This window comes from Nannobrachium achirus, assembly GCF_963921795.1.
Source record: "Nannobrachium achirus genome assembly, chromosome: 7".
NCBI lineage: Eukaryota > Metazoa > Chordata > Actinopteri > Myctophiformes > Myctophidae > Nannobrachium > Nannobrachium achirus.
This window is the reverse complement of record NC_137816.1, coordinates 32,059,520-32,083,003: the sequence shown is the minus strand read 5'-3', so window position 1 is coordinate 32,083,003 and position 23,484 is coordinate 32,059,520. Positions and strand designations below refer to the sequence as shown.

Below are 23,484 nucleotides of genomic sequence, written 5' to 3'. Positions count from 1 at the left end.
GGGGGAAAAGCGGGACTGAGTTAGTAGGGCCCAAGATGGAGGGGCCTTAATTATTTAGCTATTGAAAAATAGCGGATATACAAGCTCACAGCGCGGCACCAAGTGCCGCGCTGCGAGCTTGTAGATCTGCTATTTTTGAAAAGTCGTGAAAATGTGTGGAAATCTTTGAATATATGTATTTTTAAGCGAATATTTTGTAACTCAAATTTTGCTTCTGGGGGGTCCCTGGAACTAAATATTTTGAGATGGGAAACAGGTTTTTTTTTTTTACGACAAAAAGACAAATTTCCTCGTGTCACTTTTGTCAAGTGACAACCTTAATTGTCCCCTATAAGAACTAAGTGACCACAGAAGCTTTCCATTTTTACATTACATTTTGTCTGTAATAGCGATGGGTCAGAATGAGTGATTGTGGACTAGGAAGAAGAGCATTCCAGCGAGATAGAAAACAGACACTTGCAGCTCAATAAATGCTTTCTGTGTGAGACGGCTGTAATTTCCTTCTTTTGACAGATAGATCATGCCTCTGTATTGTAATTGGTAAATGGTGCATTTATATTGTGCTTTTATCCTAGGCGCTTTACATAGTATATTGCATTACATTCACCCATTCACGCACACATTCATACACCGGTGGCAGAGGAAACCATGCAAGGCACCACTTTTGTTATGTTAACAACAAAACATAAAACATCTAAATATGGAGATACAAGGTTTCTGCCCTGACAGACAATATCGTCTTTGTCGGGTGGAAACCTCATTATGTCCAAAACTGTTACTTTTCAGGATGGATTAAAACTCAAAAATTGCAAAAGTAGCAGATCTACAAGCTCAGAATGTGTAGATCTGGCTACTTTTGATGCCTGTGTGTGATGCTGTATGATCATCAAGTAGTAGGGTGTTCATCTTTGTGGAGAAAACTAAAAAGTTAAAATGTGGGCATACGTGGTTTCTGCCCGACAACAACAATACAAAGCATTCTAGAGACAGTGTTTACACGGTGCATTCTCAGTAGCCTTGGGGGAGAGAATGATCATTTGAAACATGCTTTGCACACATGCAGGCTCACGTTTTTTCAATATATCATCGTTGTCGGGCAAAAACCTTGTATCTCCAAGTTTCAAATGTGTACGTTTTTTCGCGAAGTAAAGCCCTGCTTCATCAGACAAGGCCGTCGCACAAAAGTAGTGAAAACAGCAGATCTACAAGCACTTGTAGATCGGTTGTTTTCACTAGTTTAGTTAATTTTTTTAAATGATGAAAACGAACGGTTTTGGAAATACAAGGTTTCCACCCGACAACGACGATATAAAGGTAAACAACATGACGAGATCTCCACAAACATAGACATCGTTGCTGTCAGGCTGAAAACCTCTTATTCTAACTGTTTGTGTTTCTTTCGAAGATTAACGCCCTACTTGATCATACCAGTAAGACTCCCGTAATCGGGAAATAAGCGACCGTCAGGTCGCATGTGGTTTGCCAGCCAAGGAGTGTGTGTGCAAAGTCTGGCATGGATAGGGGCAACTGTGCCGGAGATAAGAGTCTGCAAAAAGCAACCTCATAGTGGCGCTAGAAGAGGGGCATGTGAGAAATCAGATCCACTGCGTTTGATGTTTTTTCAATTGTGAATCCTGAAAAAGTTACAGTTTTTTACGTTTCCGCCCGACAGAGACGACATGTCAAGTGGTGGAAGAAGTACGCGTCACCCATTCCTGAGATGTAATATACCGTAGTACATGTGGGGCATCCATTCCTACTGATATTAACTTTGCACTGTATGCTTACCTGTATGCATCTATAATAATATTACACTTGTGTTTGTTGGGTTCACTGTATGCATGAATTGCGTGTGTGTGTGTGTGTGTGTGTGTGTGTGTGTGTGTGTGTGTGTGTGTGTGTGTGTGTGTGTGTGTGTGTGTGTGTGTGTGTGTGTGTGTACAGTCCCTGACCGCCAGTATGAGGTCAGAGTGTGGGCGTTCAACAAGCTAACAGAAGGGGCCGCCGCCGTATGGAAAGGCAGGACCGAAAAAAATGGCAGACGTAAGTTGTCTCTAGAAGCGCGTGTGCGTTCGTGCGTGCATGTTTCTGGGCAAACGCAGTTCAGCCTCTGCAACAACAGGAAGCCAGGCAGTGACAAGGTTTTTCTTTATACCTTTGACACAGACAAGAAGCGATAGTGCTTGCACAATGCACATCCTACCCAAAGCAAGATTGTTATAGCATATGATTTTTTTTCATTCGTTCTTTCGAACCACTGAGCTAGTTAGGAGACTTGTCTTCAGGTCCAGCTTGTAAATCTCAGACAAAAGGTGCTCTTTCATGGGGGTTTTGGTCTTCACGTGCAGCGGTGTGTGTGTGTGTGTGTGTGTTTTTTCTCTCCCGTCAAAGCGGTGCCGGTGTCGGTGAGCCCCCCTCCCCTGCCCCCCAGCGGGGTGAAGGCCACGGCCAACAGCTCCACGTCCATCTGGCTGCGCTGGGAGAAGCCGCGCTTCAGCAACGTGCGCGTCATGGACTACACGGTGCGCTGCAGCCCCACCGGCATCACCAACGCCTCGCTGGTCTCCTACCACACCAGGTCAGCACAGCACTCTACTTCTGTGGTTCTCAACCACTTTTCAGGCCGCGACCCCCAAAATAATCATATTTTAACCCATTCCCTGCAAACTTAAAATATGGACGTGCGCTAATAATGCCAGGAAATATTAATATTTTAATGTGATCGATTGTATGAGTTTGACCAGAGAGATGATAAACTACCCCCAAAAATTCCACTAGAGCGCGCCATCGTAACACTGTAGACATAACAGGTCTCTGTATGAAGCTGTGTGAAGAGCTCCTCCTCTATGGGTTTTAAAATGGCGGCGCACCGGAGAACACAACGGGCGGATCTAGACGATTTGTGGCAGATCGTTCACATTGACCTATCGTCCGGGCAAATGGTCGGATGCAGACGCCACACAAAAAAATCGTAATGAAAATCCGACCTACTGAAGCGCCGTTATGGATGTTGTTAGTATGTTAGCAGGCTAACGCCTGGGAGCTGCCATCTTACACAGACAAGGACTGAATACCAGTGACGTCATCAGCCTATCCTTTTTTTTCCACAGTCTATCGTTACAGCCAGTACAAGGTAGGGGAAACCGTTTGCGCCGCTAATATATCGAAAAAAATGCTAAAAAATTGCTTTTATATAAAAGTCGATCTGAGAGTCGATCGGCAGAGAGCTCCCTAATAACAATGTCGATCTGGGAGTCGATCGGCGCTGAAAAAGTTAACGGGGGACCCCCCACTCTGACGAGCACTAAGAGTTGTGGCATTACATTTTGTATAACGCGATTCTATTGTGAAAACAGCAGATCTACATGTACATGCTCACAAGAGCATGTAGATCTGCTGTTTTCACGATTTCTGCCTCTAATATTTGACAATTTCGCCAATGTTTAATTTGTAATTTTAGAGGTATTAAAAAGTCCTTAAATTGTCACTTTAGAAATGTGCAGATATCCTCTATACTCTTAAACTTTATGTTGGTTTGTTTACTGTTGAGTGACAAAACAATGTTGCACATTAAGTTAATCATCTGGGGACCACCCCAAAATAATTTGGGGACCCCCCTGGGGGTCCCGACCACAGGTTGAGAACCACTGCTCTACAGTACTTCAGTGTTATTCAACTACTTTTCAGCACATCATCACAGCTGATGTCACAGACAGAACGGCCCATACAGGGAGATATGCACGTGTGTCGTGTTTGATAACATGCCAAGTGAGCACTGCTCATTTTTGAAAAGTAACAGTTTTTTGTACATAAATATGCGGTCTCCTCCCGACATAGACGATATTGTTTATGTTCTTGGGCGGAAACATTGTATGTCCAGTACCAGTCTCTGGCATAAAACACTACAACTAATACCACAGAACGTAAGAAAATACAAGGTAGAAAACAAACGAAAGATGCACAAAGCAAGTGTGTATTAGGAAACAAATCTGTCTGTCTGTGTTAATAGCCATTGGCGGAAAGTAACCATGTAGATTTACTCGACTACTGTACAGTACTTCTACTGTATGTTACGAGGCAGCTATTTTGACTGTACAGCTGCTCTGTGTTGGTCTCTGTAGCACTTTGACTAATGTCTTGCCGACAGGACGCTGGTGCAGATCCAGGCATGGTAGAAGTTTAGGTTTATTTAGCTTTTAGCTTTTTGAGCAGGGCTAACCCGCTCCTACGTTTGGCTTTGTGTGTCCCTACCGTATGTCCGTAGCACGAGCTATGTCACTCTGACTCAGAAATAAATAAAGAAACCTGTGACCTTCATAGGCATGTCACTATGAATCAGACATAACCATAAACCAGCTAAATGATAGTTAGGAACCAAATGGACCCTTATGGGTCTGTAACACAGAGAGTGTGGCTCGTTAGGGTAACACCAGGTCTTGCGGATCTGCTATTTTGTATGCTTTTGTGTGACTGGGTAACGGGTCCATTTGGTTCTATTTGTACACTCTCAGAGTTAAATTAACATTGATCTCAGAGAAATGCCATTAAATGAGGGTCTGTAGTCATTTTATGAAAAGTGCAGTTGCCCTCTATACACTTTAAACTGTATGTTTGTTTGTTTACTTTTGAGTGAGAAAACAATGTTGCACATTATTAAGTTAATCATCTGGGGACCCACAGTTTGAGAGCCACTGATTTATGGTACAGACCGACTTCAAACTCGCCGCTCGCATTGGCAAGGACTGGAGGGACTGCGGAGCTATGTTGACAGCACAGCTGCTCTCTCTTGGCTTGTCTTGGTTGTCGGTAGCACTTTGACTGATGTCTTGCCAATAAGACGGTGGTTGCGCAGACGTTTGTAGAAGTTGAAGTAGTCTTGCCAGACTTTCAGAGATCTGATTCAAGTCAAGTCCACTTTTATCATTGTCCAGTATCACAAAAACATGTGCCAGAGGACTGTACATGAAAACAAAACAATAATAATATAATACGTAACACAAATTAAACAAAGCAGTGCAATGCATATCGTCTCTGTCGGGTGGAAACGTCATAATATGTCCAAACTTTACAGGATACAAATTCAAAAACAGTAAAAGTGGCAGATCAACATTGCATAAAACGCATTTTGAGCTTGCAGATCTGCTACTTTTGATGCTTTTGTGTGACGCTGTAGTGTGATCAAGTATGGGCGTTAATTTACAAAACAAACGCAAAAAGTTAAAATATGGAGATAAGAGGTTTCTGCCCAACCGCAGAGTAGAATACTCCTACAGCTGCTCTGCGTTGCTGACCCATCGCCTCCTGAGTGGCAGTGGAGGTAAAGAGGCCTCTCTGCAAGCGGATGGTTCCTGGAGATATCCCATCTTCTGGCTATTAGAGACTATTGCTGTAGTAACTTTAGCAAGCAAGAGTAGTAGCCGTAGTATTATTAGCATCAGCACCTCTTTCCCAACACTAATACATCTTCCAGTTAAAACCACTTAAACTCCATATGATTGAGAGGAGTCACTCAGGGTTCTATACTAGTGTATTTATCGCTACTTTCGGCGAAAGCTTCCCCCACAATGCGGATGCTGGTATTTACGTGGTTAAGGAAACACAATCCATACTGATGTAAGAGGTGCTGGGTAATTGCTAATTGTTTAGATAATAATGTTAAATTTGAGTCTTTGGTCAGCTAGTAAATATTTATTTGCTCATTTTTAGAGGACAGTGTAGTGAGACAGCAAACAGGCAGACAGTAGAGATGGGAAGAGGCATGGAACACATGGCCGTGGCTAGAATCGAAGTTCTGTCCTTGTTGTCTCTCAAGGACTGTAGGCCTACGCTCACTCGCTCAGTGCACTAACTGCTAGTGACACCATGCACCCTCGCATGGGTCACGTTTAATGATGATTAAAGAGCCATGAAGCCCACCCACACGCAGCTGTGCTGGGTTGGGTTGTGTCGACCTTTGTGGTTGGGTAGCAAACTGTACCATGTTCAAAAAGTATTACCTCTCGTCAGGGGTGTCGCACCAAATTCTGGGCCCTGGGTACAAGGATTCACTGCGTTATTTTGTGCTTTAACTATTGAAAAATAGCAGACAAGCTCACAGCGAGCTTGTAGATCTGCTATTTTTGAAAAATCGTGACATTTTGTGCAAGTCTTTGAAGTTTTTTTTTTAAACCTATGTTTCTATGTCAGTGGTGCTCAAACCTTTTCATGTGAAGGACCCCCAAAATGATTTATATTTGGCCACGGACCCCCATCTCAAAATATTTACTTCCAGGGACCCCCCAGAAGCAGAATTTGAGTTACAAATATTCGCTTAAAAAATACATATATTCAAAGATTTGCACACATTTTCACGACTTTTCAAAAAATAGCAGATCTACAAGCTCGCAGTGCGGCACTCGATGCCGCGCTGTGAGCTTGTATATCTGTTTTGTTTTTTCAATAGCTAAAGTAAGTAATAGGGCCCTAGCTAGCAACTCAGTCCCACTGTTCCCCCCCTGTTTGTGGTGTGTAGCAAACTGTCCCATGTTCAAAAAGTATTACAGTACATCTCGTCACTGTCGGGTGGAAACCTCATCTCTCCAAATCTGTTCCTTTTCAGTACTCAAATTCAAAAATAGCAAAAATAGCTATTGCGGGTCTTGCAGATCTGCTATTTGTTATGCTTTTGTGTGACACTTTAGTGTGATGAAGTAGGATGTTAATTTAAACACAAACGGTTAAAATATGGAAATAAGGGGTTTATAATAATTAGTGCTGTAAAACGATAAAATATTTTAATCGCGATTAATCGTTTGATTTAGCTAGTTAATCGCACGATTAATCGCAAATAAGTCATCAGTTTTTATCAGTTCAGAATGTTACTTAGAGGGATATCTTTCAAGTATTTCATGACCCTATTAACTTGGGAGTGGAAAAATATGCTGGCTTTATGCGAAAGCATGTTAATCTTTTATTGGAAATCAATTAAAAACCCAAAATAAATCATAATGGTATTGCATTAAACAGACTGCAGCTGATGGGTATAAGGATCTGCAAAATGTACTTAAAGGGATCCCTGACTAATACGACAAATATGCCTTAATACATTATAATTGTCCTCTATAATTACAAGGTAAAATTAAAAACACCTTAAATATTTTATTTCTTCTAGAAATAGCTAATCTTTCACTCAATAGGGGAAATGCCTGTCGCAAGTTGATGAATGTCATAAATGTAATTTGTGATCTATCCCTATGGAATTTATGGAATGCATGTGCAAATAAAAACAAACATAATACTTCCTATGGTTAATATGAGCATCAAATCAATATTTCAAATGTGTTTGTGGTTTATTTTGCACATGCATGCCATAAATTAGACCACACATAACATTTATGACATCATCAACTTGCGACAGGCATTTCCCCTATTGACTGAAAGATTAGCTATTTCTAGAAGAAATAAAATATTTGAGATGTTTTTAATTTTACATTGTAGTTATAGAGGACAATTATAATGTATTAAGGCATATTTGTCGTATTAGCCAGGGATCACTTTAATAATATGATTATTGTTGTGTCCATCTTTATGCTTTAATTGTTTAATTGTTTTTTATTTTGTTACATCAACAGAGATGGACCTTGTAGCCAATATAGCCGATATTGTAACCGATGTTTGACCATGATAGTTGATTACTTTTGACACAATTAGAGGTATTGTCTCTTTAGAAATGCAGATACCCTGGCCTGTATACTGCATGTTGGTTTGTTTACTGTTGAGTGGAGAAAACGATAATAATGCATGCCTCCTCCATGTTTCTTTGTGCTGCAGCACTGCTCAGGAGATCCTGCTGGGGGCGCTGAAGCCCTTCACCCGCTACGAGCTGGCGGTGCAGTCCAACGGGCTGGACGTGGTGGGGCCGTTCAGCGTCACCGTGGAGGAGGCCACTCAGCCAGACAGTGAGTCTGTCCAGGGGCGTCACAAGGGTGGGGGGGGGGGGAGTGGTACTAGGGCCCAAGGTGGAGGGGCCTTAATTATTTAGCTATTGAAAAATAGCAGATATACAAGCTATACAGCTTGTAGAGCTGCTATTTTTGAAAAGTCGTGAATATTTGTGCAAATCTTTGAATATATGTATTTTTTCAAGCGAGCATTTGTAACTCAAATGTTGCTTCTGGGGGGTCCCTGGAACTAAATATTTTGAGATGGGGGGTTCTGTGGCCAAATACATATCATTTTGGGGGTCCTTCACATGAAAAGGTTTGAGCACCACTGACATAGAAACAGGTTTAAAAAAAAAAAAAAAAAAGATTGAAATATTCAAAGAGCAAAGACTTAGCAGATCTACAAAAATAAATAGCAGATCTACAAGCTCGCAGCGTGGCACTCGGTGCCGCGTTCTGAGCTTGTAAAGTACCCAGGGCCCAGAATTTGGTGCGACACCCCTGAGTCTGTCTGTCTGTCTGTCTGTCTGTCTGTCTGTCTGTCTGTCTGTCTGTCTGTCTCTGCTTTTGTTTTCGTGCTTGCATGAGCTTGAGTGCAAATGTGCACACTACTAGGACGTCAACATTTGATGACAATGATTATCTTTTCTAAAAAAAAATTATTACATTTTTGACCCTAACCTTGATGCCGAAAATAATCTGTCTACAAGCTGTGAGCTTGTAAACAGACTATTGTCGGTTGCATTTCCCACAAGTATAGTAATACAAGTAGGCTACACACACACACACACACACACACACACACACACACACACACACACACACACACACACACACGCACACACACGCGCGCAAGCCTTTACAGAGAGCATGGCGGTTGTTAGACCAGGGGCAGGTGGAGGGGAGATAATAGTGTGTAATTTGGCAGACAGATGGAGTGATAGTGTCTGTGACAGACACACGCTCTCTCACACACACACACACACACACACACACACACACACACACACACACACACACACACACACACACACACACACACACACACACACACACACACACACACACACTCTCTCTCTCTCTCTCTCTCCTCTCTCTCTCTCTCTCTCTCTCTCTCTCTCTCTCTCTCTCTCTCTCTCGCTCTGTCAGTCAGGTCAGCCAAGCGGAGCAGCAAGGACAGTACCTATCATGAGAGAGGGGTCTCTGTTAATGACACTCTCCCCACTACCACAGCATCACCTGAGCCCCTTGCTGGAAAGTAACTAAGTATATTGACTCAAGTACTGTACTTCAGTTCAATTCTGATGTACTTTTACTGTATTTGAGTGTGTCCATTTTTCGACACTCGAAAAATAGGAAGAACAAAAGATATATCGCCCACTTCACACCTGTAAACATCTGATGTGCCAATACAAATGATTCTGATATGATTCAGATTTATATGTCTGCTTTAGTTACTAGTTTAACTTTGCAAGTTTAGATTATTATACAAAAAACATACATTAACCACTTTAAGGAGTAGTTATTATTTGATGAGCATTTGAAGTGGTCAAAACTAGCAGTATGTTCAGAAACATCTTGCATAAAACCCCTAATGGTCTTGGATATTTCATAAAAGCAAAGGTTAAAGCCTCAGTCTGTGAGTTCTTCACCTGGTTGGGCATGTACAGTATGTATGTAGAAACTAAAAACATCATAATGATACATATCATGTTCATTGTTTAAGAAACAGTGCTAGTGTGGGAGGCTTCTTTCTCACTTACGTAGCACTTGGCCGTACACATTTTTTCCAGTCGCGACATTTGATTTAGCTTGAATCCCATGCAGGTATTTTTACTAGAGCAGGGGTCTTCAACAGGGGGTCCGGGGACCCCTAGGGGGGTCCCTCAGAGTTACTACAGGGGGTCCTGTAATCCAAAATACACTGATGATTGTGCTGTCAAAAGATGAAACTATATGGAATCTATGAACAGGTTGTGGGGGGTCCTTGCTTCACCTCTCTCTCAACTAAGGGGGTCCTTGGCCTGAAAACATTGAAGACCCCTGTACTAGAGTATTTTCACGTTGTGGTATTGCTACTGAGTAAGAAAAACAATCTAAGTACTTCTTCCGCCCCCAGCCTCTACCAGGCATCATCACCTGAGCCCCTAGTCTCCACCCTCCCCTTCTCCAGTCCCCCAGGTGGCAGGGGACCCTGCGGGCCCCCAGATGGGTTCCCAGCTGTTGTGCCTCATTTGTGGGCTAATTACTGGCCTCCCCCCTTCTCTCCTCCCCTCCACTCCTCACCTGCTCCTCCCCTGCCCACGGGGGAGAAGGGGACCCAATGTCCCCCACAAGTATAGTAGAATTTGAGAACATTGTGAGGGACCATTTTCCTGGTCCTCACAAGAGAAATGGCGTTTTTTTTTATGGTTTATAAAATATGTATTTGTGGAGTCAGGCTTATGCAATTTGGAAAAAGCTTCATGTTGGGGGCTTAGAGTACTTAGAGGAGTAGGCATTTATAGGTTAGGCTTAGGGGTCGGGGTGTTGGAGTTACGCTTGATTTATATACCTAGTAGCGTGCCTGTGTTAAAATACCAGATCTACAAGCTCACGACGCATCGCAAGCATGACACGTTGTGAGATTGTAGATCGACTATGGGTTTAGGCTTATGTGGCAAACAATTGTGCAAATATGGCATTGTGTGTGTGTGTGTGTGTGTGTGTGTGTGTGTGTGGTGTGTGTGTGTGTGTGTGTGTGTGTGTGTGTGTGTGTGTGTGTGTGTGTGTGTGTGTGTGTGTGTGTGTGTGTGTGTGTGTGTGCGTGTGTGTGTGTGCGTGCGTGCGTGTGCGTGCGTCAAAGTGGTGCTGGTGTGTCCATGAGCCCAGTCAGTGCCCTTTCCTTCCCGTTGTGAAAATCCATGAGCCCAGTCCAGTGCCCTTTCCTTCCCGTTGTGAAAATGTTGATGATAGTAATGGTTGTGTGCTTGTGTCAAAGCCATGATCTGAGCCCAGCCAGAGTCCTGAGAAAGGTGTCTTTTTTCCCTCCCACTCACAGGACCCTCCACAGCCCCAGAGGAGGTGCAGCTCAGCGCACTGGACTCCTCCTCTGTGCTGGTGAGCTGGCGCCCCCCGCTGGAGCCCAACGGTATCATCATCAGCTACAGGATCATATACAGCGGCAACCAGAGCCAGCCTGAGCATCTGTGGAACAGCCTGTCCCAGGATGGTGAGTGTTGCTGGCCAGTGTGCTCTGCACTGGTACAGCTCTTTGCCACTACCTCAACAACTAGATGTATGGTTGTTGCTGTCGGGCAGAAACCTTGTATCTCCATATTTTAAGTTATTGGTGTAAATCAGTGGTTCTTCAACATTTTCAGGCCCGCGACCACCAAAATAATCATATGTTAACTGGGGACCCCCCACCCTGACGAGCACTAAGAGTTGAGGCATTATATTTTGTATAACGACTGTTCTATTGTTGCGAGGCATTGTGAGCATGTAGATCTGCTATTTTCTAAATTTTTGCCTCTAATATTTGACAATTTGGCCAATGTTTAATTTGTCATGTTAGAGGCATTAAAAACTCCTCAAATTGTCACTTTAGAAATGTGCAGATACCCTCTATACACTTAAACTTTATGTTGGTTTGTTTACAGTTGAGTGAGAAAAACTATGTTGCACATTAAGTTAATCATCTGGGGACACCCCCAAAATAATTTGGGGACCCCCCTGGGGGTCCCGATCCACAGGTTGAGAACCACTGGTGTAAATGAATGCCTTACTTGATCATACAGAGTCGCACTGAAGCATCAAGTAGCAGATCTGCAAGCTCGAAATGCGGCACAAAGCGATGTTTTTGAGCTTTTGAATTTAAATCCTGAAAAGTAACAGTTTTGGACATATTAGGTTTCTACCTGACCGAGACGATATAACTGTAACCTTTATTTAACCAGTACAAAATATGGAGACATGAGTCTATTTTTACAAGAATGAACTGGCCACGAGACCGATAATTTACACAATTTCACACAAAAAAAACTTGACATATGACTAACAGACTACTAGAATTAGGCTACATAATCTTTTTAATAATAAAACAATAAATAGGCAATAAGGGTCTAAAACAAGAACAGCAGCTGATAAGGGCTTCAGTTCAGCCATAATCCTTTGAAGCTCCTTAGGGAAATTAAGAAAGCCAATTGAACTATCATCCATTTTCAATAGCCCATGTGTATAGGGTTAATGTCATGGTTAACCAATTTAGGACTGAGGCCGATTCTAAAAAGACCTTCTAAATCCTGACCTACTGTAAGTTTTCTGGGGAAAAAAGAATACAAGAAAAATACAAAATAATTATGTTGCCATATACTGTACTTTGAAAGGTAAATCCCCCAAAGTCCTCTCTCTCTCTCTCTCTCTCTCTCTTCTCTCTCTCTCTCTCTCTCTCTCTCTCTCTCTCTCTCTCTCTTTCTCTCTCTCTCTCTCAATTCAATTTCAATTCCATTCAATTCAATTCAATCAATTCAATTCAAAGGGCTTTAATGGCATGAGAAAACATACGTTTACATTGCCAAAGCAGAAGTGTACACAATACAATACAATACAATACAATACAATACAATACAATACAATACATGAACAAGTGAAAGGAGTGTAACAGTTTTCATGCATCAAGGTTACATGCAGGCAGAGCAGGGATATAATACAATAAGGTGGTCGGGTTCCATTTGATAATCCTTCTCTCTCTTCTGTCTGTCTGTCTGTCTGTCTGTCCTGTCTGTCTGTCTCTCTCTCTCTCTCTCTCTCTCTCTCTCTCTCTCTCTCTCTCTCTCTCTCTCTCTCTCTCTCTCAGGGAGCGTGACCAGTGTGGAGGTGCAGGGCTTGTCCAGTGGCTGTCACTACTTCTTCAAGATGGGAGCTTCCACAGAGGTGGGCCAGGGACCCTACTCCCCCGTCAAGGATGTCCACACCGCCCCCGAAAGATATGGTGAGCATGAATCACTTTGTATTCATGGCAGCAACACCCACGGCCATGGCTGATTCCAAAACGCTGTCCGCTCTAGGGTTGGGAACGATGTGAACATTTCATATCACGATTATTGTGACCAAAGAAAACACTGTTTACGATATTATCGCGATAATCAAAATATCCCCTACATCCATTATCCTGGGGCGGAACATTTGCCAAGAAATAGCTGATCTACAAGCTCACAACGTGTCGCAGTTTGTAGACTGGCACATTTGAGGCTAAAGAGATTTGGTACAGAGTGAAAAAAAGACTGTATCAAGTACATATAGGCCTATTATAAGTACGTTTTACCAATAGAGGGTTTAAATGTACCGGATATGCAGCTCAGCAAATAAAAGGTAAATTGATAACAGTGCATGACGGAGGACGATTTCATGATAATTAAATCTCCACGATAAGATTATCGTGAGTGTTTTTTATTACGATAAACGATAATATCGCTTATCGTCCCATCCCTAGTCCACTCAATCACAGGTTATTATCTTTGTCGGGTGGAAACCTCATACAATACAGTACAGTATGTCCAAAACTGTCACTTGTAGATCTGCATTAATTTATGAAAAGATAATATCGAGATAAGAGGTTTTCTAAATTTACTTAGGTACTCTACTACACCACTGGTGTGGACTGATGCTGGCTGTGAAGTGCGTGGCCTGGGCAGGGGCGTCACAAGGGGGGGAGTGGGACTGAGTTACTAGGGCCCAAGGTGGAGGGGCATTAATTATTTTATACTTTAGCTATTGAAAAATAGCAGATCTACAAGCTCACAGCACGGCACCGAGTGCCGCGCTGCGAGCTTGTAGATCTGCTATTTTTTTTTAAGTTGTATAAATGTATGGAAATCTTTGATTATATGTATTTTTTAACATTTGTAACTCAAATGTTGCTTCTGGGGGGTCCCTGGAACTAAATATTTTGAGATGGGGGTCCGTGGCCAAATACATATCATTTTGGGGGTCCTTCACATGAAAAGGTTTGAGCACCACTGAAACCATTGCAAGGATTTGAAATATTCAAAGACTTGCACACATTTTCACGAGCTTTCAAAAATGCTACTTTTCAATAGTTAAAGCACAAAATGTGAGTGGATCCTTGTGCCCAGGGCCCAGAATTTGGTGCGACACCCCCTGGGCCTGGGAAGCAGCTATTGGTTTATTTGGGTCGCATGGTGCCAGTGAGCAGTGTGAATGAGACCAGCCTGGAGGCAGCCTGGGTGGGCTCTCACATCTGTTCCTCCTCCTCTAGACTCCTTACTCACACACACACGCACGCACGCACCCACCCACACGCACACACACACACACACCACACACACACACACACACACACACACACACACACACACACACACACACACACACACACACACACACACACACACACACACACACACAAACACACACACACACACACACACACACACACACACACACACACACACATGCAGCCAGACTGCCAAACATACTCTCTCACAACTGAATATCAATTAAGTCTCTGTACCTCACTCCTGTTGAATGTTTGGAGGACTGGCAGAACGTTCCTCCAATCCTTGGCTATTATTCTATCAATAACTTTTCCAATTAATCAAGTAACCGGGAAGCAGGTTTTAATATACTGTATGGTTGTGTTTATACTGTATATGTATTTAGTATATAATGGTCACATATATACCCATACAGAAAGTTATAAGTCATTGAACAATGGTATGGGATACCAGAAATAGCGAAAATAAACGTAGAGCTTGTAGATAAGCCATTTTCTGTATTTTTTTATAATCGATTAGCTTTTGCAGTAAGAAGTAAACATGGGGAGGTATTGAAAGTCACCATAGCATACATAGTTGTCAAATTAATGTACTTACAGTACAGTATATACTTGCCATTGGAAGCGTGTTCCCACGGTTGGCCACCGGCAGGGCTGCTTGCTTGCAGGTTTTCTTTCAGAACTGCTCATCCCATCGACTTTGCACATGCCACAGCATTCCCTTGGGTCCTCAACAACACACCTGCCAAGTGTGAAGTCAATTCGGATGAATGGTTTCCAAGATATGTGAAGGAGAGATAAGCAGTATATGCACTGTATACATATAATACAGTACATACATACTGTACATGTGCCGCACCGCATGCACAGCGCACACATAGGCACACACACACACACACACACACACACACACAAACACACACACACACACACACACACACACACACACACACACACACACACACACACACACACACAGAGCCCTTGCATTTATAGATACCAAGTTAAAGGTGCCGACAAGGTACAAGCCACTGGTTCTTCCATGTTATATGAATGGCCAAACATTACATTTTGTTTTGTCATCTAAATGAGACTTTCCTCTGTACATTAACAAGGAGTGAGGAGTCAGGGGCTCACGATATCTGCATGAAGGACACTCCAACAGAACATGCGTGTCGCTGGACACACGTGAGCTATCATGTGCATTGGACCAGATAACCAGATACTCTTCTTTCACTGCTTCAGTCATGTCTTGTCAGCCTCAAGCCTGATTTATCTTATCGTCTCTGTCGGGTGGAAACCTCATCTGTCCAAAACTGCCACTTTTCAGGATACAAAAGCATCAAAAGTAGCAGATCTGCAACTTGTGATGCTTTTGTGTGACGCTGTAGAATTATCTAGTACAGGGGGTCTTCAACAGGGGGTCCGGGACCCGTAGGGGGTCCTCAGACTACTACAGGGGGCCACCAGATCCTTGTGGTGGGATCATTCTTTTAAATTAACAACTTGAACCCTCGCATCCCTATTCTGAGGAGAACTTTGGCCAAAAATAGCAGATCTACAAGCTCTCAACGCCTCGCGCTGCGAGACGTTGAGGATATTTTCAGCAAATAGGTTTGGTGTAGAGGTAAAAAAGAGCAGACCAAGTACATAGTGAAAGGTCAAGTTTACAAAATATCGACGATTTAAGTGGTTAAATGTCTGCATACACATTAACGTGAATCCAACATATACTGATGACAGTGCTGTCAAACAGGTCTATGAATCTATCTATGAAATCAATGAAAATCTGCATCACACATTTATACAATATGTAGAGGGGGTCCTGCTTCATCTCTCTCTCAGCTAAGGGGTCCTTGGCTTGAAAACATTGAAGGCCCTGATCTAGTAGTTTACAAAAAAAGCACACGCAAAATGTAATATGGAGATTTCTGCCCGACAGCCACGTCATACTCTGTCGTAAATTAGCGATCTACAAGCTCACGCCGCGTCGCAATAAGATTCCGTTTGTGAGCCTGTAGATCAGCTATTTCTGGGTTCTTGCTCTTTCCTGTGCCCTGTTCTAACCTTTGGGTGCCATGTGTTTTCTTGTGTTTGCACAGAGCTGGACATCCATGCGGTGACAGGGATCATAGTTGGAGTGTGTCTGGCCTGTTGTGCATCCTCCTCTGCATGTGTTTTAGCTTCCGCAACAGCAAGGCCAGGTATGGTAACAATCAGAAGGAATATTTTTGAAATGCTTTAAGACTGGGGTCTTCAACAGGGGGTCCGCGACCCTAGGGGGTCTGTGGGGATACTGCAGGGGGTCCACGAAAATGTTGGAAAAAGAAGAAAAATTAAAAAAGTATATATTTTTTAAATTTGTATTTAAAGAAAGAAAGACATTTATTTTCATTTGTCTTCAAATATATAAAAAAACAGAATAGCGTAGTATTGAATGCACAATAACATGGTATATTATTAATACACATCTCTCTCTCTCTCTCTCTCTCTCTCTCTCTGTGTGTCTCTCTCTGTCTCTCTCTCTCTCTCTCTCTCTCTCTCTCTCTCTCTCTCTCTCTCTCTCTCTCTCTCTCTCTCTCTCTCTCTCTCTCTGTCTCTCTGCCTCTCTCTCTCTCACTCCTCTGAGCAGGGCAGTGAGCGGGGTCTGGACTCTGCAGCTCTGACGCCCCAGTACAGACGAGGAGGAGGAGGGGGCCGGGCGCTTCCTGTCCCGGAGCCAGAGGGCAGCGACTGCCACGAGCTGGAGACCCTCATGCCCTCCGGGTGCCAGTCTGGATGCCAGTCTGCATGCCAGGAGCCTTGCCAAGCTCCAGCAGAACCCTCAGAGCAGCAGAGTCTGATGGCCAGCAGCAGCAGTCCAGAGGCCGGACTGGAGGATGGCCCTGCACCTGAATCCAAGGTTAGTGTGAAGGAACTGGCTTGTTTCCATCACCACACGTGACGTACCCCTCATGGCCTAGGGGAGGGAGGGATGGATGGATGGATGGATGGATGGATGGATGGATGGATGGATGGATGGATACAGATGTGCTGTTTCAAGTTTTCAGGCTTCACTGCTCTTCCTGCAATTTCCTGCGAATGCATTTTTTCTACAGGTTTCTGTTTTGCCTTTCTAATTTTTATGGAGAATGGAGCGTATTTTTGCAGAAAATGGCAGAATCCACCTCCATAGATAGATCTGAACTTCGAAGTCAGAGGTCATAAAAATTGCAAAAAAAAATTGCTGATTTACAAGCTAATGTTCTGCCAGTCCACTGGAAATCTATTGTCTTGCCAATGGCAGCACACGTGAAGTTTTGAAGATAGATACACAGTACAGGTACAGGTACAGTAGATGGACAGACATACAGACAGATCTTTCAGTTCAGTCACCATGTCATGTCACACTGACCAGACATAAAAAAAAACCACAATAACTAATTTGTAGAAGGACTCATATTCCTCATTCTTACACTTCCCAGCAACAGCAGCAGCGTGATTCAGGCTTGCCTCTGTGCTTTGTCGGGTGTGTGTGGTTTTCTCTACCAGACAGTGTGGAATGGCTCAGTGAGCCGGAACTGGGCCAACAGAATCACGACCTACAGAGACACCATCACAGAGGAGTCTCCGCGGTCACCAACGGAGCTCTGCACATGTTAAATACAGCTCATGACAAGGTGATGGCTGGTGCTGCAACTCTCCACTATTGTCTTAGCGATTACTCTAGCGATTTCGATTAAATCGAATAATTGAGAAGCGTGTTTCATACATAGACAGTATATTGTCGTTGTCAGGTAGAAACCTTTTATCTCCATATCGTCGTTGTCGGGTTGCAAAACTTTGTGTCCAAAAACCATGTCCAAAGAGTTCGTTTTGTATTTATCATTTTAGAAATGATTTAAACTAGTGAAAACAGCTGATCTACAAGCACACAACGCCTCGCACCGCGAGGCGTTGTGTGCTTGTAGATCGGCTATTTTCACTACTTTTGTGCGACAGCCTTGTATGATGAAGCAGGGCTTTGCTTAGCGAAAAAACGTACACATTTGAAACCTGGAGATACAAGGTTTCCACCCGACAACGACGATATACAGCTATTCATCAGTATATTGACATTCCGGTTCAAACATAGGCTTGCTACCACTCAAAATCTTCTGAGCGTATACTCCGAGTCATTATCAATTCTGGCCATTATTGAAACAGTTTTTTTCATGCTAATAAAGTCTGTTAGTCAGTTGAAAAGACGAAAAAAAAGAACCGAATCGTTGTTCGTCGCTGCAGCCGGCTGCTACTGCTGCTGTTGCAGAGAGAGGAGAGCTGGGAGGAGAGGGGAGGAGCAGAGGAGCGTCCCCGGATCTACTTGTGTGTTTTACAACTAAGGGTGCCTATGAGGGAAATACAGCGGTTTGGTTGGTCTCTGGACGGTGTGTAAATACTAACTTTTAAGCTAAAGAAATAACTGCACTAGCGGGATGACGATACCCACCGTTTTAGCTGTGTGAGGGGTCGCGAAATCTAGCAACAGGGGCAGCTATGAAAAGAAATCTAAGACTAAAGAAGTTAACACATCGGATGCCCACGTGGTGTCTACAAGTCAATTTCTTTGATGTCGCTGGAGGCCCACGACGCGTTTGACGCGTTGTACAGTAAACTATACTGTACTGTAGCTACTGCACTTGGCTACCGCGGTGATGAAACAAACTCCATTTCCCAACATGCAGCGCGCAATTACGTCACCCGGACGTGCTGTGTGTCTCGTTGACTTCCTGTTTAGCGGCTGCACAAAAATGCTGTTTTCTCCTAATCTAGCTTTTAAATCACTTTCATTTCAAAACGGCAGCCTCTTCTACCTGCCGTAACACAAACACTGTGGCTTAGAAATGATAAAAAACGGTCCTGACTGAAAGAAAAGATTTTCGCGAAATAAACAGGACATACTCGGATTACATTTACTCGGATTACTTTTCTCGCCAGTACTCTCGCCGGTAGGTAAAATGACGCGTTGCCATGGGCACCAGCAAATTAAGACACGTTAACCACGTGGGCGTCCGATGTGTTAAGAAGGGGTGTTATAAAGGGCAGATTCAGGGGGGGGGGTCATGATTTGGTCCGAACGTCTCCTTTAAAGGGAATTAGTTTGATGAACTGTCGCTGGCCTAACACGGTTGCTGTGTTTGCAGGACTCAGACAGCCATCTGTGTCCGTCGCTGTGCAGTAACCAGGTGGAGGCAGAGGTCATAGTTCACACGGAGCTGACCACGGACCCCTCCAGGGAGAAAGAGGAGGCGGGGAGTGCCAATGGAGGGGTAGGGCCTGTGACCGTTATTACATCATCTCATGGATTAGTTCACTTCTCAGTCGCCACCACAGATTTCTGTCGTTATTTTATAAGATTAAAGAGTATCAGAATGTGTCAAACTGGCACTAGAATATGGCACTAATTAACTCATTTGATGCCCACGACGCGCCAACTCATCAAACTCTTCGATGTCTCCCCGGTGCCCTCGACGCGTTTGGCGCGGTGTACAGTAATCTACAGTAAGCTGAAGTTTTCTGTACGAGGCACCCGCCTGTGAAGAGAAACACTCCAATTCCCGAAATGCAACGGGGTATCACGTGACCAGGAAGTCGCGGCGCCTGGTAGATGCCAGTGTTATGCTGCTGCACTAAAGTGCATTTATCTCCTAATCTAACTTTTAAATCACGTTCATGTTTAAAACGCGGCCTTCTCTACCGGCCGTTACAAAAGAAAATACTATAATGAAAAAATTCAAGACATCGGATTACATTTATGTTTTAGTAATAATATTTTAGGAACAATATTACTAAAACATCATCATTGGCTGTATGTAGAACAGCAAGGATTTAGAATGTTAATACCGTAACGTCATACTTTTACATAATTGTACTACTTGTACTTGTTGGAAACACAACATGCTGTTTCACAAATCACAAATTGGGACTTATGGACTAACAAAACGTTCAGCCGTGAGATGTGTTTTTGCTCCAATCCCTGCAAATGCCTGATCACAATTATCTTGTGCTGAAGCGAATCAAAACCACAGTTTTTTAGGGGATTTGCATTTGTTTGTTTAATCCTCAAAAGAATACGCATGTGTCTTCACACATGCCCAAATGATGCACATTTTCCGACAATACGCTACAGGATTCGTTTTAATCGCAATAAAACATGCATGTGTGAATGCACCCTGAAGAGTAAGACAAGCACATCCATAACTGGCAGGTGCTGTGTGAAGGACACAGCTGGGCTCTAAATGAACACCATCATATTGAATGCATTTGGACTATTAGGACAATATTTAATTAGATTATTGGTACCAGTCATTGTCAGTCTTTTTTTGCTATCGGGCAGAAACCTCTTATCTCTATATTTTAACTTGTGTTCTTTTGTAAATTAACAACCTACTGTACCTGATCTTGATCATACTACAGCCTCACACAAGAGTGTCAAAAGTATCAGATCTGCAAGCTACAGTAGAGCTTGTAGATTTGATACTTTTGTGTGTTTTTTTATTTGAGTCCTGTGTGTGTGTTTATTTGAGTGTGTGTGTGTGTGTGTGTGTGTGTGTGTGTGTGTGTGTGTGTGTGTGTGTGTGTGTGTGTGTGTGTGTGTGTGTGTGTGTGTGTGTGTGTGTGTGTGTGTGTGTGTGTGCGTGCGTGCGTGCGTGCGTGCGTGCGTGCGTGCGTGCGTGCGTGCGTGCGTGCGTGCGTGCGTGCGTGCGTGTTCCGATGATCAACATCAAAAACACAATTCAATCGTTTAAATCAGGGATCTTCAACATTTTCAGGCCAAGGACCCCTTATCTGAGAGGGAGATGAAGCAGGGATATATGTTGTGATGGAGATTCTCATCGATGTCATAGATAGTCATAGACTTTTTGACACTTAACCACTTAAAATGTTAAATCGTTGATACTTAGTAAACTTGACCTTTCACTCTGTACTTGGTCTGCTCTTTTTTTTACCTCTACCCCAAACCTATTTGCCAAAAAAATAGCTGATCTACAAGCTCTCCTCAGACTCAGAGTATAGGGATGCGAGGGTTCAAGTTTAAAATAATGATCCTATCACACAGCCCTCTGTACTAACTCTGAGGACCCCCTAGGGGTCCCAGACCCTCTGTTGAAGACCCCTGGTTTAAATCAAACTTATTTGTATGAGAATGAATTGTCAAGTTAAATGTCCTGATTGTGCCCCAGGCCTACGGAGGGGAGTCGTCGGGGGACAGCATCAGGGGACCCTCGTTGGCAGCGGACGCCCAGTATTCCCCCAGCATCCCGTCTAACCTGGCGGCGCCACCACAGGACCAGGACACCTTCAAAATGCTGTCACTGCAGAGTCCCTTCACTTCCCTCCCTGGGAAGCAGCTGGGCAATCACAGCAGGGAGCCAAGGTTAATACAGTTTGGGATTTATTTATTCTTCTTTTTTACCTCATCTTGATCAATTTCAGTTCATTTTGAATATTATAATTTTATTTACCGTACGTGGGTTTCCTTGTTTCGTTTGTATTAGTTTGGTTGTCCTAACAGGGCAACACACGATAGTACTTGTCCAACTTTATTATTCAAGAGTGACCGCTACAGTTTTTGCGTCACACACTCGCGCCATTATGTCAAATCATCCGGCTATATCGGGAATCGTGTGATCTGCTTTTCTGTAGAGAAAGATTGTTTTCCCTATTGACTTTTATATCCATATCCATATATGGAGCTATATCCATATGGAGTGTGTGTGTGTGTGTGGGGGGGGGGGGGGGGGGGGGGGGGGGGGGGGGGGGGAGGGTACATCTTTTCAAAAGGGCAGCAAAATCACATTGAATATTCCAAACATTTCCTCATATTTTGCAACTTTTCACATATATTTCACACATTTTCAGCATAAACTCACATAAAAACTCACAGAATTTTAAAGCATTAAAATCACATAAAGAATCGAATAAAAAAAATCATATTTCATCGCAAAAGCAAGGATTTTAACCTGCATAATCAAGGATATTTGCCAGCGTCTTTCTGGATTAGTGTTCTTCTAGTTAACTGTACCAACCTTGCAGGGAGCTGGAAGGCGTGAAGTCCCCCCAGCTGATGGCAGATGTCCAGCTGCAGCAGCAGGACGCCATGACGGGACCACCGCTGACCAACGGCTTCCACTCGCCCAGGACCCCCCGCCGCCGCCCCGAGCTGAGGCCGGAGCCCCTGGAAAACGGGGAGTCCAGACACTGCCCCTCCTCCTCGGCGGGGAAGCCCCCCGTCTCCTCTGGGCTTCCCCTGACCCCCACCCCCTTTGTCAGCTCCGGCCTTGTACATTCTACCTCAGTGGCACACAGTTACCTGTGCCCATAGCCTCCTGCAGTGTCCCTGAACACACACACACACACACACACACACACACACACACACACACACAAAATATATATATATATATATATATATATATATATATATATATATATATATATATATATATATATATATATATATATATATATACAAACATTTTAATTTCAAGGACCCCCTCCCCCCCCCTACAAATGGAATCAAATGGACCATAAGTGCCCATTTGGTTCCGTTTGGACACTTTCAAAACGGAGTTACAGACCTGGTAAGGGTCCACTTGGAACCCCCCCGCCCCCCTCAAGGAACCCTGAGGGTCCCTGTACCCCTCGTTGAGAACCACTTGTATTAGACTGATTTCTGTTCTCTTCCTTGCTGAGTTTTTATAGGTACTTTGAATCCATTGTTTCATAACGTGTGTATATACAGTATATATATTTTTTAGTGCTAGAGTATATATGGGTATGCATTCTCTTGCATAGTTGACAGTATGTTCCTTTTGGGCTTTTTGCCCAACAGGGGGGTCATATTTGACCCAACACAGGGGGTCATGTTTGACCTGACAGGGGGGTCATATTTGACTTATGACTAACAAGAAAGAAGCAGATAGTAAGGTGACTATTTCCTGCCGTGTCGTGGGTTCGGTTTCGCTCAGGGGCGTCACATTCAGGGTCCTGCAGGAGATGTCAATATAGCCACTCCCCGATAGCAGTGGTTCTCAAACCTTTTTATGTTAAGGACCCCCAAAATGATCAAAATATTTTTGCCAGATAACCCCAGAACAGAAGATTTGATTTAAATATTTGTTTTAAAGATCTGCTAGGGCTTGAGCGGATATTATTGTTTTTTTTTCTCCCCAATATGACGCCCCTGGTTTCACTGGGGAACAGGAATACTCTGGGCGCTTTTCGACCGGCAAAGAACCGGTTCGGGATCTCTCTCCCGCCTAT

At 43.5% G+C, this 23,484-nt stretch overlaps 1 protein-coding gene across 1 annotated transcript in view; it reads left to right on the top strand.

Annotated features, from left to right (window-relative positions):
* The window catches only part of igdcc4 (immunoglobulin superfamily, DCC subclass, member 4), a 158,359-nt gene extending 135,767 nt beyond the window's left edge, over positions 1-22,592 (top strand). The window contains 13 exon segments of the mRNA XM_080730184.1: positions 1,945-2,043; positions 2,392-2,578; positions 7,810-7,937; positions 10,963-11,133; positions 12,760-12,894; positions 16,302-16,343; positions 16,346-16,403; positions 16,837-17,101; positions 17,731-17,809; positions 17,812-17,858; positions 19,362-19,487; positions 21,402-21,595; positions 22,255-22,592. Of these exon segments, the coding sequence (XP_080586310.1) occupies positions 1,945-2,043; positions 2,392-2,578; positions 7,810-7,937; positions 10,963-11,133; positions 12,760-12,894; positions 16,302-16,343; positions 16,346-16,403; positions 16,837-17,101; positions 17,731-17,809; positions 17,812-17,858; positions 19,362-19,487; positions 21,402-21,595; positions 22,255-22,543 (1,820 nt within the window). The 3' untranslated portion in view covers positions 22,544-22,592.
* Positions 22,593-23,484: the final 892 nt, after the last annotated feature.